Consider the following 19,218-nt stretch of genomic DNA (forward strand, 5'->3'; position numbering starts at 1 on the left):
CGTGGGATGGCCGTGTCTACCGGCACGAGAGAGACTTCCAAGGTGATATTTCGAAAGAGGCAATACCGACGCAAACGTTACATGAGCCATCCAGTTTCAGAGTAGCAATATTGCCAGTATTTAGTCCCGTGTGCCTTCGAGGGCCAAAGGAATCGGTTGAGCGTTGTCTAGCGTGCGCCTCCGTTCCCTAAAATGTAGATCGATGCCTTTGATGATTCGATCTCGCGGAAAGTGCCAAGTTCCTACAGGAGCAATCTTGGTAACGACCATCGTTTTCGTGAGTTCATGAGGGCACTCGCATGGTTCATGTGACATCATGAGGGAGCCAGGAGTGGCGCCCGCGTCGGAATGCGCGTATGGAGAATCTCATTACCCGGGGTCGGTAGAGGAGAGGGTCTTTTGGTTGAAGGGAATGAAGGGAGCGGGGTGGCGGCTATGTCTTTGTCAGCCAGGTTAGGATGCTCCAGAGTATGTACTTCCAAGGAGGAGTACTTGGAAGGCAATGGGCCGAAGGTCGAGGCCGTTTGCCAGAAGTCTACTCTCTCGGGCGGAGCAGAGACGTGACCTCACGGGCGCGCGCACACTCTCGCACGTCCTCGCTCACCAGCCGACGCGATGTTTCTCACTCCCGGGGAGCAGTTTTAAAGTCTGTCGTCGGATGTTATCCTGTCAACCTCTCGGGGATCTTTAGGTCTTTCCTTCCCCGCCCTCGAAATGCGTTCGCCAGAGCGAGCAAACTAACGCCGGTCGAAGGCACCCGGCCGTAATTTATACAAAAGGCGGAGAATATTCTTCATTGAACGCCGCGGGGAGACTCAAAATTATCCCTGGAGATCCTCTGTCGAATTCAAAATATAGGCATCGCAATGTCAGGATGTAGCCCCTTGAATTGGTTCCCCCTCTGTCCTTGCTGCTCAAGACTTTGACCTCAATGAACTCTTCGTTATGTGAAGTAAATGTCATTCAAAGAGAAAAATAATTGAAGAGACTCAAAAGAAATAATTTATTCTAAATACATTATCTCCTTAGAAATGCTTAACTTGTGCTTTTAATTGTACAGTCTATTTTTGGATATCAGGTTCTTCTACGTCTGAAGTGGCAATGTGCAATTACTTCAACCTTACCTTAGAGATAAATGGTAAGCGCTAAGCCTGCTGACTAGATACCCTGGTTTTTGTGAAATTTATAAAAATAATCTTATTATTTTTTCCTGAGTTAAATATCGTTTGTTAATGATGAGTCTTCGGTCTTAATTTTTAAAATAGCATATGCAGACCCTTTCATTGTATCTTTTTACCCCCTTTTTGTCATGTCGCGCAGCTCCTGTGTAATGTCTCCCAAATTGAGACCTGAACACGAAAACTCTCGGTCGAGTCGTTTTGTGTTATGTTTGTCTACCTTCTTTTGATATTTTACGTGTACAGCAAGTTCCAGATTTAAAATTTCTGTTATACTAGTATATAGTATATCTAGTATATCTAGTATATTCTTTAATATCAGTTACAATTGAAGTTTTGTTTTAAGGGACTGTTACCTTTGGGATAGCTGCAGCGTGCTACTTCGGTTGATTCCTATTTTCCATATTTTTATGTAATAAATATATCACTTCTTAAGCGGAATAGCATCTAATATTTGTCTGTGAAAATTACTCTGTTTTTCGAGACCGAAGTATGACTCCGTTAATCCGCTTGCATTCTTCATGATATAATTCTATGCAAAAGCATAAAATGTTGCAATCAGATTTTCTCCTTCAAAGGACCCATTTGGAGCAACGTAATTCGAGATAAATTATTTTATCACCGTTGGGGTTGTTTTTTCGAAGCTACCGGGAAAGTTTTTGAATTGGGAAGAAGATGTGGTTTCCGAAGAAATCGGCATAGAAACGGCGTCGTCTTGTTGTTGGTTGCGAAAACTGGTGAAGACTCTTTCACCGCGAGTTTTATGGCGGATTAAATTCATAGCCCTCACGCGAAAGGCCTGTTTTCACAAATCACGAGTTTCAGCATTAAAAGAAAAAACTCATGAAATGGCAATGTTTGTGCGCGTAGCTGCACCAGCAGTCCAAAAAAGGTTTAAAGTTGAGCTAAGCGGCTCAGCTATTACACTGCACGAAGCTTGCGCGCAGTTACAGTAACGTTCATACTTCGTTTTATACTGCTTAAAGTGCTCACTTAAATCATTTCTTTTCATGTAAACGTTATCTAATGTGATGCGTTGAAATTATGAAGACTTTTTAATTCTACTGACAGTAGTTAGGTGTCATTTTTTAATAGGTCTTTTTTAACATTTGCATTTGTTGGAGGAAATTTCAACGATTACTTATCGTCCTATCCTTACCCTATCCGTCGTACTCCCGATCGATGGTACGACAAACATGTAAATCGCATAACAATTTCGTATACCGAGAACTAGGCAGTCTAGCGCTCCATCCCACTGATGGGAAGACAGGACTTTTTCATGAAGGGTCACATGTTTCACAATCACTCAAAATAATAACTCAACCCGGTGAAAGCCTTCCTAATTCTTAGTAGAGGCAATTTTAATGCTATTTAAGTGATTGAAGGTGAGATTTTTCGTTTTGCATAAAGCAAAAGGTTGCTTCCTCACAAGACACGGGTTTTACATCATATCCTATTCGTTTTAATCCGATGATTAAAACGAGCGTCCTTTAGGTCTGCGCTTGTCGCATGACATCATAAAAGAAATTTCTGGTCTTTGAAAGACATTTTCCCAGTTGCAGTTATAATTTTGGTTACCATTCTTTATTTTTTCTGCTAGTATGTCGTTTCAAATACTTATTAGTCCGTTGTTCAAAATCTAACAAGTCATTGATTCTTATAGTTTTTGAGCGATAGATGATGTAACTTATTGCAAATAAAATTGAAACAAGAAATAATAGTCGATGGTAAATAGAATTAATCACAGAATCAATTACAAACCAGTAAGCTGAGTATTTAATAAACCATGACAGCTCTTACCAAGACAATGTTTTTCGTGAAAACACGCATATTCTTTTTAAAGCAACCATTTCAATTTGTTTTGGAAACAATTTCATCCAATCAAATGAACGCACTCAACTTGTAGCAGCATAAAGCTGAGCATGGGCAAAAAGATTAAATGGTGAATATACATGTATGGAGGCCAAATATATTTAAAGAGTCACATTGCGCATTGTCGATGACCATTTCGAAGGCCGGAACAACGGGGCATTGTATCCGTTGCTCAGCACATTGCAGTTAATACTTTGCAATCTGTTAATTCTATAAAAATGTTCATTCATTCATTTGACTCTTATTCGACCTCCATTAAAGTATGATTCTTGTATGTTGACATTTCGTGTAAGAATGATGCTGACGTTCTTTTAAATATATTTAGTGTGGACGTCGCCTATATTGTGGGACTTTAGAAACTCAATGGGTACCTATTTTGAACATATATGCTATCATAAGGAAACCACCCAAGCTATAAAATTGTTCACGTTCGCCATGAAAATTTTCTGTTATTTCATCGTTAATGGAAAGACTTACGTTGTTTGAGGAATAGATTTTTAATTATTGATGAAGTGAGTATAATGTCAATATGTTTCTATGAGTCAACTATTTCCAGTAATTGTTTTTTTGAAATATTCCTCTTATACGAGGATACGAGTAATTCCTCAAATCGCAATAGTTCCAGTTTCTGGGTTCCCTGATTATTTCCGCCACCAAAGTTCATGAGTTGCATAATGCATTCAATCTCACTTCGCAGTATACGCATGTTTCTGGGCAAAGTGTATTGCTTGAATTGTGATTCCTGTGAAAAGGCCTTTCGCGCGATTGTCACCATTTGCTGCTCTTTCAGAATTAGCTTTAACCAATAGGTTTACTGTTTTTCGGTTTGATGAACGAAATGGTGATTTCTGTCCAAGACATTAACAAATTAAAAGAGGTTGTAAATAATTCTTCCACCTAAAGGCTAACTTGATTCTATACCGCTAAGGAAACACGCTAAGCGATAAAGATTTTAAGCATAAATATCTGTTCAGCTGTCTCCGAATTACGACTCCTACAAAGTTCACTTCTCTCTCTGTTGTGTGTTGTTTATAATCATTTAGTAGTCCCATTGCAATGTAATAAATAATGATATTATTATTATTTCTTTGGGAAACGATGTTTTAGGGTAAAGATCATGCTTTAAGGGCGATTCCAGCTCATCGGTGACTGTTTATCTAAATTCTGAGAGGTAATGGCATGCCTACTCGACCATCTATTTGATTTTAATCCTTCATGATAGATACCTTTTGAGCATCCTTCGTTTTGCGACTCGCTGGTAGTTAACCCTGACGCATGAAATATAAAAAATATGGAAGATATATTTGCTTTATATACAGCTTATTTTGTGATTAACTGAAATTATTTCGCTCTTTTCACAGAAATAATGAGATAGTAGGACGTCTCTTTTGATCGAATCTGCAATTTTATTTGCATAGCAGACATCATAATTATGAGGTAGCAGTTTTATATTTTATCGTTAAGCGGCATAACTTTAATCAGTGAACTCCCAGCAAAACATCTTCCTGTGAAAACGCTATGCCTAAATTTGAATGAAAAAGCGTTAGTATCGTTTTAAAAGTGAAGTCAGGAAAATCTAAGCAAAATATACGTACTAACGTCATTGTAGTGCTCTCAGGTTAGATAGTAGAAGGAGTTCACCCGACACATTAGCAGGTGCTAAGTAACCCTGGGCAACCCTGAGTCGGACCTGCGCCATAAATCAATGAAACACAGCTGTAAACTCCCGACCTTCCTTAGTGCTCCTCGCTGCTTGGGTTCTCCCCGCAATAACAGCCTCATACGGCGTGCTTTTAGCAGGCCCATAGAGCTCTGAATAGCCCCGTGGAACGAACGTGATCTTGCGAGAGCCTCCAGACTCGACCTCTATTAATGCTCAGAATGGTAATTCAAGGATAAAATTAAGCGTCCATAAACCCGACAGGTTTCATTATTCCACTGAGTTATGCCATATTGCGTTTACTCGGCACATTATCACATTTAATACTTTAATTCTTCAGTGGCGTATAGAAGGAGGAGACTAAATAATTTAAAAAATCATTATTCATATTTGTGAATGAGTTTGCATAAATTCATAAAGAAAGCATAAAAAAACAACGCTCCTTTTTACATTATCTGTAGGAAATTTTCAACTTTTCTCATATATAAGAAGGCGTGGGTGTGAATTTTTGAACTTTAGATACATAATAGGTTTAATTACTAATGTGTTTGTTGAAAAAATTATCCGTTTGCATAAATGTAGGCAATAACATGGACTAGTTTTGCCCTTATTGTTTCTCGAATAAAAATTTAAATTTTAATAGATACTTCTGTCACAGTCACAAGAATTTTAATACAATCTGATCTGAATACAGATATCTACATCTATCAGTCTTCCTATAAAATATCATGGTGTTATACTATACTATAAATATAAATGGAAATATTTCCTACCGTACGGATGCATTAATTCCTACGGAAGCTACTTAAAATTTTTCGAAAGAAACTGTGTGGATACAAGGGAGGCCAATTTGTTCCCTACATTTTATTGTGCACGGATCGTACTCTCGGCAACGCTTAATTCCTTTAACGTGATAAGCTTCTGTGGGTCGCAAATAATCACGATACAAAATCGCATCTTTGGGATTCTAAGCATTCATTATTCCTCATGTTTATTGGAAGTAAGAAATGGGTTTCAGCTCGCTCATTGGAAAAGATCAATCATCCGAGAATACTATGAACTTCCAGCCCGAAATGCTTTTCTGCTCTCTATGATTACCTATCGATCATTTTACGAAAAAAGTGCGACCAGCTGTGAAACTTATTAATCAGATGAATCACTCATTGGACACTTCAGAGCTGGAAATTGATGGATCGCGATGCCCAAGCCTTGTATTGTGATTATTTGAACATTCTGTTGTGACACTGTCGACTATCTGTCAAGAAGATTGTAGTCTCACTCGTCGCTAACTCTTCACTTTAGTTCAGTAGACTTTCATCCTGGTTTGTCCTTAAACTGAATATCTTGTATTTATTGTGAGCAACTTTTCACGGCTGAAAGCGTTGTGTAAACCCTAACACAAGATACCTTGCGTCAAATAAATTATCACCATAATCACATGGAAGCACGTAAAATTTAAGACAATTCCGATTGTTTCTCTGTCGTTAGATATCCTTTTTCTTCTCACTTTTAGAGCGGCTAAGCGCCTTTATTTTGTGTGTATATGTAAATATAAATCTAGGTGTGTGTGTGTGTATATATATATATATTTATGTATATATATATACTATATACATACATACATGTACATACAGCCAATAAATCCAAGATTTAAAGAAAGGTGTTATTGTGTATCCTTGGCCGCTCTAAAAATGAGAAGAAAAGGAAACACACACACACTATAACTACTACACATATAAATAAATAAATATATATATATATATATATTTATATATATTTATATTTACATATATATGTATTATATATATATATATATATATATATATATATATATATATATATATAATGGGCTGACACAATATAACACAAATAGAAAAGAATAGACACATTTAAAAGAACACTCACACGGTAAATTGTTCGAGCTTTCGGCCCTCTCAGGGGCCTTCTTCAAGAGAGACTGAAAATATGCTATGGCTGAGGAGAGGGGAAAGAGCTATGGGCGTGGAGGGGAGGTGTGGAGGGAATGCTGGGAGGGAAATTAAATATGGCGGTTAAGGGTGGGAATTTTAAAGGAACGGAAGGATAGTATGTAGGCGGATTCACGAGTTCTCACCTCTATATTGGTGGCTGAATCAGGTAGGGATTCTAGGATGCTGAGGGAAAAACACTGGTCAAATGAAAGGTTGTGGGAATTGGCGTGTGAAGGGATTGGAAGAGAAGAGAGTGAGGCAGAATTACAGGAGTACCGGTGATTATTCATTCGGATGGATAATGGGGTAATGCATTCACCTATGTAAAAGGAAGTGCAATGTTTGCATGATAAAAGATAAATAATATTTTTTGAGAGGCAATTAGCGTGGGAACGAGGTGAGGGGGCTATGAGGGGATGTAGGGAGAGGGGAGTAGGCATAATAAGAGGACAGGTTTTACATCGGGGGCGGTTGCAAGTTGGGGAAATATTGGGAAATTTGTCACGGGGGGGCGCCAAAGGGTTGGTGGATCTCAGAAGGTTTTTGAGATTGGCGGGTCGTCTGTATGCGATAGATGGGCATTGGGGTAGTAAGGATGAGGTCGCGTCATTGTCATGTAAAATTGGAAACAGTTCTTTAAGGAGGGTTTTCAGTCTGTGTGATCCGGGGTAATAGGTGGTGCAAAGGTTGAGTCCTGCGTCAGATGTGGGCTTGTTATTGTGTGGTGTGTTTGGTCGGGTGGAACGGTGGATTTTATTTCGTAGCAACTTTTCTGGGTAACCGCGTTTGAGGAGTGCAAGGTGTTATATATATATATATATATATATATATATATATATATATATATATATATATATATATATATATATATATATATATATATATATACACTGTGTGTGCAATAATAGTAAATCAAGTGGATAAGTTAGAGCAATGCATAGTTTTCATTAGACGTTTTGGATTTAACGAAAACTTTCTCTGGCGAAAATTTTTACTCTTTTAGCTGTTTCTCACTCTGTGGAAACCTTATCTCATCTGCACAAGGCTGATCCATACCGCTGTCCCTTTTATGGGGTTTTCGTGTTGTTCCTTTGTCTACCGACCTCCTCTCATGTGATGGATGAGCATTTCTGCTCCCTTTCCAGACGAATCTACGTCGCCTCTCAACCCACCCATCCATCCCACTCTTACCCCCCTCATATTCCTGATATTATATTATCCCCGCTTCTTCGCTATCCCTCTCTTTTCCATTTTTTTAGATAGCCCTATGATCTTCCTGACTCTCTATTTTAAAGGTCTTCTATCTATCTGTAGGTCAGACGATAGTTCCGCGTAAGATTTATTGCCACTCTCTATTCCAAGGTTAGGGGGGGAAAATAGACGATGAACTTTCCAGGTTCAACCGTCTAGAATTTCATTTTAGTGTCTTTAAGAGTCTCATTTATTTCGTTCAGTTTTATCGTCGGCAGATGAGGAAGTTTTTTTATTAGTGTTTTAACTTGTTAGTTTCCTATGACGGTTCGTTAACTATTCATGCTCTGGTTTAAATCGCCCTGACCCTCTATATCTCTGTGTAAACTCTATTCTTCTCTCTTCTGTCTAAACTCTCCGTCATGATACCATTTGGAATAAAAACTATAGTAATCAATTCAATAATTGCTTGATGAGCTCTCTTACGACTAACTAAGGCCCATTCGGTGTGTGAAATTCACACATCATGGTGTGGGGCGTCAGTTTCTTTCCCTGCACCACCTGTGGTTTCCAAGAAAGGTCAAGTATCCGAAAAATCACTCAGCTTTCGGTGAAACTGAGAGTGCTTGGAGGTGTTACCCGGAATCGAACTCGTGACCTCCGGTCAATGGCCCAGGTCTCTACCCACAGGAAACCCACGTTTCTTTTACAGATTTTATAGTTTATAACTCATCAACTAACCTTTATGCTAATCCTAATCGTATGGGGGAAATATCTTTTTATGCATACCTTTCGTCTTTCAGGGCATTCGCCATCGTTTTCTTTCATACCAAGTAGTTCATTAACTTTGCACAGCTTTTATTGTGTCATAATTGCTGGGCATTCATTTATTGAAATTTGCATTGGATAATGATTTAAATGTCAATTAATTCTCCTCTAGTTTTATATTTTTTTTCACGCTGTGTAATATGTCATTTCTTGATTTGTAAAAAGTGGGAGCACGCATTCTGATTTGATGGCTGTAAAACTAGAAAACCACGCTTATCAATAAATCCTGATACCTTCGACCAATTTCTTATATTAATTTAATTGGGAAACAAACATTGAATAGGGCATGTTTAATATGAATTTCAGAATTAATCCCTGCTATCGGCAGTGTGTGGAATTCATGTACTTCATGAATAAGGTGAATTGTGTATGCGAGTTTCATCCGAAACCGAATATGAGTTCTCCGGCTAAAGTATCAGTGCGTAATGGGATTTTTCTCCTCAATTTCATTCCTGTTTTCACGTGAGCATGACCCCATACCCCTATATTGGCCCTTGGGTATAATCTCATTCGCTGTTCACGCTTCCCAGTTACCTCTAGCCTGGACCTCCATTTCTCTTCTCAGTCGTTGTTCCTCCTCTCGAGGAACGCATTAATGAATGTGATCTCGGCTTTTTCATCGTCGTCGTAAATTCTTGACGTATACAGAGTCATCGAACTCGTTCCGGGCCACCTCAGCGCCACCATTTCTCCCTCTATTCTAGCCCCGCTCCCTCGTCCTCCGAAGAATAAATGCCGCCTCCAATATCCGACATCAAACTCCTTTCGATTTGATCCTTTAATATTGCTTCATTTCTCCACATCGTTCGTTTTCGCAATTAAAATCTGCTCTTGACGGAGAATTTAATTTCTTTTGATGCATTCCTATCACTGTTCGTTTTAAAGTACTAGATATAATTGTCGTTGGTCTTTGGTACTGTGGAGGGTCACAAAAGCTTATTGTGGATTCAGTAAAATATTTTAAATGAAAAATCAGTTTTATTTATGACATTCTGGATATTTTTTTACATCACTCTAACGTTTGGTTGGTAGAAAATTACGATGAAATTTCCGTTGGTTATGTACTCAATGCCGCCGTCCGGATTCAGAATCGCTATGCTATCACCTGTTGAAAACTAATGTGAAATAAGTATGCTATTGAATGTTTAAAACGAAAACTAGTCTGTCATTTTTTAATATCAAACTCCATTCAAAGTTATATCCTTGTGTGATTATTTTGCCTTGAGAATTATTTCAGTAGGCCGGTGACTATCATAAAAACCAAATTTGAGAGTTTTTATAAAAGGAGGCTAGCTACTCTAACTATCTCCCAATTTATTTCCTAATCACGCCTTTAACAACGATTTCTAATGAGCAGGACTATGCAGTTAGATTATAATAGGTACACCTTACTCAGCCATCAACTGAAGGAAATTCTTTCAACTCGACTTGCGTAGAACATCTGCATCCTAGGTACGTCGAAGGTAAATACCTCGAACTGTGGACGCTAAGTTGTCCTATGAAGGAGTTACTCTAAAGAGTATTGACTCTTAAAGAGTCAACAGTGTCATATGCGTAGCCTTTGCCGTTCTTATGTGTCAAAAATCTAATTATGTCTGCTGAAAACGAATCTGGCTGAGAAATAGAAATCTGGTTCGTAATAATCCTCGGCGCTACCAATTTTATCTTAAATGGTATATTTTAATGCCTGTAACCGTTGTTTCATTAAATAAGGCTAGAGTTTTTTTTCATTATTTTGGTAGTAATATATTATGTCCGGAATCGTGCTATAAATGTTGTAGGCATTCTTTTTGTACTGATAGATGCTATTTTTTTCCTCTACTGTATTGGATAATAGCCTGAAGAAGGTTGGACCGAAGGGAGAAGATAATGAAATGCAGAGAGGCAAAAGGAGAGAAACAAAATAGCGAGTGGGGAATGGAAATGAAAGAAGCGTCGAGTATCAAATGGAAAGTCTTCCTCATCAGGCCGGCAGCTGTGTCGCCAGTAATCAAATTCCAAGCGTCCCACCATTCCTTTTCTTACCATTCGTCTTTCGTTTATTGGTTCTAATTTTCTTACAATGGTAGCTCAAGAATTGGCGATAACTTAACTACAAGGGATGTGTAGAGAGGAAGGGGAATACCAGAGGGTTCTTCCTCGGCCCTTTCAATTCAAAAGCCATTTGCAATATCACGTCCAGCAAACGCGAGTCCCAGGGAGGGTAGGAATGCTGAAGATATGGTATTCTTCTTCTGATTCAAAGCTTTTATCTGCCCCGTGAGGACATAATGTGACGTCACCGTTTGGAGAGCAATGAAAGCGTATCAAGGCGTATTTTCGCATGTAATCAGTGGTATTTTGGCCGTTTATATCCTCTGGGCCGTTTTTTTTACCGACCCTTAAGTAGAGATAAGATAACTTCGGTGAGTGAAAGACAACAGTATTCGAGATGAGGAAAGTACGGCTGGATGAGAAATTAAATAAAGGTTTCGATCGGATTTTCGTCTCTTTTCTTTTTTCATGTCTCCAAACTGGAAATCGCAACATTTTTTCCCCGTTCTCTCGTCTTCGTCTTCCTGTGTATTTGATTTTCGATCCATGCGGAATTTCGTTCATCATCAGCGACATTTGATTCGGGTCCAAATTCTTCCAGATTCATCCTGAGGTCCCTCATTTCCTCAAAAATAATATGATTCTATTCTATGCTTCGAGTTACCTCTGCTCGCTCTCTCATGTTTTTTATGTTCATTTACTGCCGTTATTTATTTTAAAAAACGTCAAAATTTCTCCCCTTTCATTTTTTAGTGCAGATTTCGTTTGATGACCTGGCTGCGCACCTGAAAATTTATTTTCGATAATAATATATACTTTATTTATTTTGGTGCACTTATTTGAACGAATCGAAGCTATTATTTTATTTCATGAAAAAAAATGTCTTATACCAAAAACTTATCCTCTGCATCCTCGGAAGGAACACATTTGGTTTGCTTTCATAGGGGTAAGACCGCGTTCATTGGTTCAACCGAATGCTACCTACCAAACCATCCTAACTTATCCATAGTTTTCGAATCTCAAGTCATCCTGACACTGCGTAATTGAGGGTTGTAAACCATAATAATTTAAATTCTCATGGCCTCTTCATCCCCTGAATTCACTTACCAAAGAAGGAATAAGGTAATTCAAATATTTCAAGAAATAGTTCTGTCGCTGAAAGTTTGTCAAAAATTTGTTTGAAGTTGAATTGGAAGGAATTTCCATAACATCATCATAACGCCTATTTTTAAATGTGGTGACAGGGAGGGCCCTTGTAATTCCCCAATTCTGTATTTCAATGTGTACCAAAGTTTTCGAGCATATTATTGTCAGATCGAGAATGGGATATCTCGACAGCATTGGCTTCTTAAGTAACGATCAGTCTGTCGTATGAATGGTAGTGTTTTTATTCCATCCTTTTTCGTACAACAAATAACTATTTTACTGGGTGAAATTAACGGTTGTTTTGAACCGAGTCTTCTGCCAGCATCTTTATAAATTGTCACGCTGTTTGAGGTTTTTTAGCGAATATTTTTTCTCTTTACCTTCCTCTCCCATATCGTCCCTTGTCCCTTACCCATCCCATTTGGTACGTGTACACCCTGCCACATACCATTTTGGTGGGTCGTGGGGTATTTATGTGGATGTGTCATTCCATTAAATGTCTTGAAACAATCTGGTGCTTGGAAAAAACGGGCCGCATATTAATAAAAGAGTGTGATTTATTAATACACTATAGACAAACAAAGTTAGGGACTATTTTCAAAAGGTCGTGAGAACAGGCGTAGACGAAAACTTACAAAAACAAAAATGCATGTGTGCCTTAATATGGCAAGTCGTCTCATGGAATTGGATCGCATCAAGTTCACTCCAGGTAATATCCTGTTAGAATCCAAAATTGATTACGCTGTTTGCAGTTTAATTTTATATTTACGGAAAGAAGTATCGTGCCCTACATGTTTCAGTGTCCGGCAGTATTCCAGAGTTTGACGCATTCATCTACGTAAACTTGAGAATAAATTGCTCGTGTTCTATATTTTTGCCGTCCAATTTTAAATTATTATTAGTGGTCTTGTCTCTCCATTTCATTTCTGCTCTCCACCGCTTCGGTAAGCATTCATTATCCGAGTGCTCCTACAGTAAACCGAATCGGATAGTTCAGTTGACTGCCGTGTTAGGCTCATGGATTGCTTCACTAGGTTTGTTAGTAGTTGGTGCGCATCATCTAATTCGATAGCATTGTTCCCAGGGCTCCGAGTTTTCGCTCGAAGAGGGTAGACTGCAATTTGTTTTCAGAAAGAGGAACCAAGGTTATTTCCTGTTAACAGTGAATCTTACATTGTTTGTTTCCTTTCCTTTCTCAATTCGTTTTTTCATCGCCAGGCGAAAGTTATGCTTTCCAAACAACTGTGTGGACGGGTCCTGCCGTCGTTATTTCAGTAAAGCTGCTGTTCCTCATTTTTTTATTCTCTGTTTATCTCACTTTGCATTTTCGAGTATGCAGTCATCTCGTCCGTCAGTCCGTTCCTACCGCCTTCATAAAATACCTTCCACCCTGGGAACAGGCACAGGATATCGCATCTGTGCTTTTGTAAGGGATTCTTTATGTTTCCATCCTGTATTTCCAAACCTGAATTTATGACACTAAAAAAAATCAGTTTGGCTTGGCTTTGGTTTCGTAGATGTTTTATTTGTGAAAAAGCCGCAGTAGCATTCAATTACGCATTCATTTCGGGCTCACGGCATATTATTAGCTCAAGAATGGTAGAATGATTCTAATGATGTGCTAAAAGACTGAAATCAAGGTAATTCGTTACAAATATCAGTTTCGTTGATTAATGTGCAACGAGTTTTTGGGTGTATTTCTAGGGACCATATCATGTTAATTAACCATTTTTACGAGTGAGGTTTTAATTTTATCAAGGGAAATTTGTGAAGCAAGCTATTTTAATCAGACTTTCCCAAACTGAGCTAGATTTTGGAATCCTATCCAGTCGCTAATTCCTGAGAAAGTCAAAAATAAGTCTTTAAGAATATATATCGATTTTACTTCAGAGTGGTGATAAAATGGCAAAGGCGGCCGCTATAAACGGTATCATATGTCGTAAATATAGCATCTATTTTTTATCGCGCACGCCACCCATGGCATGAAATATTTCAGCCAATCGAAGTGAATCGCATGACACCTTTCGGTTGGCAGCACTGACGTTTCCTTCCTATTACTTTTCGGCGCTCTCACATTCGACGTTCTCCTTGCACTCCTCCTCTCCTCGCTCTTTTTCTTCTCAGCAGTTCTTTAAGGATCACCGCCTCTGTTTCTCTGCCGTCCTTCCGATCCGTTAGTCACATCTACTCCTGTCCTCCATTACATTATTTTCTGAACTCCGTGAGCGCTTCTTTCTATACTCTTTACAGTTGTTATCCCCAGTGACAAATGCCTCCGATTCCCTTTGTGAAACCTTCCATTTGATCCCTAATTGGATTGCTCATCCTTTCCGCCGTCGCTCTTTTATTTTATCACTCCCTTCGCTTCAATTATCCCTCCTTCCTTATGCAATCGTTTGGTCTCCATTGTTTCACTTTACGGACCAATTTTGCTTGGCGCAACTTCTTGTCCTTGGATTCTATTTTGTCATTCTTACGCAGAGAAATTTGGGATCAAGTTTAGAGTCTTTAAAAGAAAGTTCATGGTGAAAGTATTTCCTGAGAAGTAGTCACCTCAGGGGATTTCGTGATTATTAAGCTACGAAAATTAGTTAGGTGTCGGAAAAAGTAGCTGTAATTAGCATTCAATGAGTGAGTTTTTCGAAAATAATACTCGATCGATAACTCAAGAAAAGGTGATATGATGATTTAAAAAACAACACTTTTTTATTTAATAATCATTAAAGTTTTTCTTTTATCATAGTTTTGTTGCATGTATCATGCAATCGGTGTAAAACATCTGACCTTAAGATTATTCTCGGTGCCAGCGGAATTTTAACCGGCGTCGATTCTTAAAAATGTTTAGGGATGATACTCTGAAATATTACGGGGAGCTACTGCCGGTGCCTTGAAAATCTAAACCTTATACATAAAATCTCTATTTGGAGGTGTTGGAAATCTCAGAGAATTTTGAAATCTTCCACCATGAACCTTACAATATGAAAAATTCACTTTTGGGATTAATGAAATACGGATGACGTAATTTTACTCCATGGCCTTGTGCCACTTTTTCATCTTAAACAGTACGTGGTGATGACATAAATAGGCAAAAATAAAAATATCACGTAATTCTCAATTCATTACGACCTTAGCTATTAAATTCAAAGAACATAATTTCATTAGTTTTAACATCTAAGAGAACAAAACTCATTGCATAAAAGACTTATTATTTTTAACACGCTAATGACCGGAGATTTTTTTTACATTTGGAGCGTACTCGTAAGTAATATAAATTACGTTCGACTCAGGAATTATTACGAGCGTACTCGTAATAATTCCTGAGTCGAACAAAAAATAATAATTATTGAACAAATCCCTGTTATGATTATCAAATTGGAATCCCTACTAATCAAAGGCAAATGTATAAAAAAGGAATGAGCTATGCATAACGTATTCCATTGAAGCTACTCATTAGTGCCCTTAAATGCTAAATTTTAATTTAATGAAATAACTTGCCTATGAGGACATTTTCTAAATTCGGATTCCCGTCGGTGCAGATCACGTCAAATCGGATTTCGGCGGGAGGTTTACCATAAAGGATGCAGTTATGTATTTCAAATCCACATTCTTCTGTCATTTCATTACATCCATCAATCTCTAAATGCCTTTTATGTTTTTCACTCACCTTCATAAGTCACCGACCTCCACCGCCCACACTATCGCCCTTCCATGCTCCCATTTTTTTAAAGGAGGAAATTGAACTCTTGCTGCCAAAGGATGCCTTGGAATCCCTGTCGCTAGGAATTAATTGATTGTGTCAATAAGGCGGCGTTCATTCCCTCTGCTCGGGATCTTCCGATTGGATTTCCCTCGCCATCCCGGAAAGGAGAAAGGGTGGACGAATGAACCCCAATTAAATGGTAATCAGTGTAAATTTTAGCAAAGCGTCAGTCGTCTACGCTCGTGTGATGCGGTAAGACCTTTGCTCGACCTAAGGTTTAACACTCCTGAAAAAGAAATTTGTTTATTCACTCCATTCGGGTGACGTACGTACGGACTACATGATTCATTCAAGTTAAAGCCATTTTGATCAGGAAACTTAATCGAATGTGCCTCGTCGTGCTTGCGATGTTACAAAGGTCTAATAATTATGCTGGTGATAAAATGAAACTTCCTCACGATGCGGCATATCAGTGTTGATAAGCAGTTTTGGGATAATTTTCCGATATTCAAACCATTCGATTGACTTGGATTAGTTCGATATTATTGCCTTTCAGAAATGAATTGATGAATATAGATGGTGTATTGGGTAAGACCACTTAGCCTTCCGTAAACATACCGTCGCCATTAGCATCAAATAATCATTATGCATTGAGGGATCGGATTGAAGCGGTGACTATTGTCTCCCGATGGCCACGATTAAAATGCTGGCGATGGCGGACTTCTCAGAGATACTTCTATCCAAACATGGATGCTGCATAGAGATCCGGTTCAATGAAGTGCCCCGGCCGCCGAAATGGTTCTTATGTTGTGTATGTTTTGAATTCCGTGGCTTCTTTCGTTAAGAGTGGGATATGCTGTTGCCTCAGTATTGTACAAACCTGTCTCCATTTTTCAGAAACTCCATCTCTGCTGTATTACTCAGCTATTCAAACGTTGCTAAATATATCAGTAATGAGTCGCCTAAAATTTATAGATTATAGTCAAAATTACTTTACAATAATCTTTTTTCAAAATACAAGAAAAAAGTATGCATAAAATAATTTGTATGGGTTCGGTGGCTTTATATTTAATGACGTTTCATTAAAAAGCGTGAAAGGTGAGTATAGACGTCTGATTTCTTGTGGTTTGGGTACATGATTTGAGTGAAAATTGGACTTTTATATGCTCTCTATGCTTATTTCAGGCTTTTTAGTTTTCTTTGGATATGCCTGCCGTTAAACAATCACTTCTTTCCGGAGCCTTTTTTGCCATTGTCGCAATATTTCAAGTCCTACGAGTCGCGATCGAAATGTTGTTGGAAAGGCATTGGACGATAGGGTCATAAAATATCTGTTTAAGTAGAAATTTAGGTTTTATCTATTATTCCATTTGTTATTTGTTTTGTCACTCATTGTTATTACTAATTCATATGTAGCTAGGCTCCATTAGAGCGTAGTAGTGAAAGATACTACTCTAAACTTAATTGCTTCTTCAAAAAAGAATATGAAAATATATGAAGCCAATATATTAATTTAACTTATTCGAGCATTTGAATAATCTCCAAGCTACAGGCTTCGATAATAGGTACATGATAACATCATGCAATTATAGAATTCAAAAGATTCTATAGCCCCTCCCCATTTCTCTGTATAAATAGGGTTTCTTGATACCCCGAGGAAAAGATCTTTCCGTCCGGGAACGAATGCTTCAATGCACCTGCAAGAAATCAAATGGACGTTTACCTGCGGGTGGGGTTTAGATAGCTATAGTAGTTATTCACGCATTTACAACCATTCTAGCTCTAGAATTTGCTAGGGAAAGAAAGGTTAAAACCGTTCCTCTTCCTTCTTAATTATAGCAGTAGGAGATATTGGTTGGTGAATAGAATAAGCCATTGTGAGAAATGTCATTAGCCATAGTGCTCTGACCTGTGGCAGTAAAACACTATTAGGGCTCATAAACAATCGCGGTGCTCATTTTATCCTTATTAATACCCAGCAAAGTATAATACGTTTATGATTATACTAACGAGTGGAAAAGGTCAATAATATTGATTCCCGACTTAACGTTGCCGTTCTGTCCGTGATAGGTACTTATAGCTTAGCCCATGAAGTAAGCTCTCTAGTTTCAGATCCGCATCAGTGAAAGTAGAGGTTTTCACGCAAAAACTCTCGTGTTAGCGATCATAAGCTTTTTATGGTTGTATGGAAAAAATATTTATTGAAACAAAAATATTTGTACGGGACTGACGGGATTGAATTAGACTGGATAATCATCTCACCTGTTGTGTGGCAAAATTTTGGTAAAATGCTACATTTTTCAATTTTCGGTATTGTTCCTTCTGTTATTAAAGATTTCTCTTTGTATTTAGACTGGGGGGTTTTAAGTCACACTCTGGAAATAATATCACTGAATGGCATATCCAGGTGGCTAAACCACCTCGTTCGGAATGGAGGCTATGTGGTTAAGAATCTACCCATCTTTAGTTCGCCTAATTATCTTAAACCAGAAGCAGCTGCTTTTTAATTACACCGATAACGTCACTTCCTATTCTCATAGCATTTCTTAGAATTTTTATTCTAATGATCGACCATTCACTGTGGAGGAACGTGATCAATGATTCAAATATAGGGTTTTTATAAACCCTATATACTCCTGCTTTGCTTTCCTGCGTTCCTGCTTTGATGCAAAATATAACCAGTCAAGCAAAGCCCATACCAATATCTTGATAAATGAATTCTCTCTCGCTTTTCATTTTTCGCCAAATTTATGATTCCGCTTTTCTATTTTGTTTTAATGAGGCGATTTGCGCCTAATTTATTCACTTCTTATTAATGATCTGCCCATTATTTTCGTTTATTTCCGAAAACATTTGGTGCATAATATGCCTTCTCATTATTTCTTTTGACGCACGAGATTAAAAATTTTGATCAATTATTCATTAAATTGTTTGGTAAATAATTAATTAAAATGATTGCAGATTAGTGGCCGTTTAATTCAATTTCTACGATTAAGATATGTATTCATTCTCAACCTCCGAGTTATTCTCGAGCAACAACACCTTGGAAAACTGGCAATTTTGCGTTTGGAGTCATTGCAAACGCTCTCTTAGAAATTAATTTGAACTGAATCTTTTTGGGCTGGATAACATGCCTCGTTTTTCTCGTTTGTTGCTCGTAATCCCTCAAAAATTGTTAATGGCCTCCACTTTTTTGTGAGCTCGCAAAGCTGCGAGCGTGATATTTGAGTCACGGTTATCCATCGTGACGTCTTACTCACCAACGTAAGCCCTCATCTCGTAGCTGGTGCCGATCGGCGCCCCGTTGTACTCCTTCGCCGGCACGAGCTGCACCGACGGCGGCGCCAGCGGCGTGACGTGTAGCGTGAACGCATACGCGTTGGCCCCGAGGCGCCGCAGCAAAGCTTCCTGCGAATGGAAATTTATTGCTTCAGGTCCAATTTTCTCCCCAGCAAAGGAAAATGGGAAGAACGACGGCTGTTTAAGTCTTTACGCCCAACCCACCCTTTACCCCTCAGTCCTTCGCGAGACCCCGTCGCGCATTCATCATCTGCCTCGCGTCTGTCTTGTGTTTCTCTTCGTGTTTTTGCTGCAAAAGGGAGTGAACGGAATTTCCCGCTTTCTTCGCTTAAAAATATA

At 38.4% G+C, this 19,218-nt stretch overlaps 2 protein-coding genes across 2 annotated transcripts in view; one reads left to right on the forward strand and one right to left on the reverse strand.

Moving 5' to 3' along the window:
- LOC139695520 (14 kDa phosphohistidine phosphatase-like) overlaps window positions 1–19,218 on the forward strand; it is a 549,412-nt gene that overhangs the window by 49,619 nt on the left and 480,575 nt on the right. The gene's annotated exons all lie outside the window — the stretch shown is intronic.
- Window positions 1–19,218, reverse strand: part of LOC139686909 (phosrestin-2-like) — a 389,694-nt gene that overhangs the window by 32,679 nt on the left and 337,797 nt on the right. The window contains exon 5 of the mRNA XM_071583976.1: window positions 18,840–18,987. Within this exon, the coding sequence (XP_071440077.1) occupies window positions 18,840–18,987 (148 nt within the window). The remainder of the gene's footprint in view (window positions 1–18,839; window positions 18,988–19,218) is intronic.

Source organism: Hetaerina americana, unplaced genomic scaffold (assembly GCF_022747635.1).
Source record: "Hetaerina americana unplaced genomic scaffold, ioHetAmer1.1.p SCAF_1, whole genome shotgun sequence".
Lineage (NCBI taxonomy): Eukaryota > Metazoa > Arthropoda > Insecta > Odonata > Calopterygidae > Hetaerina > Hetaerina americana.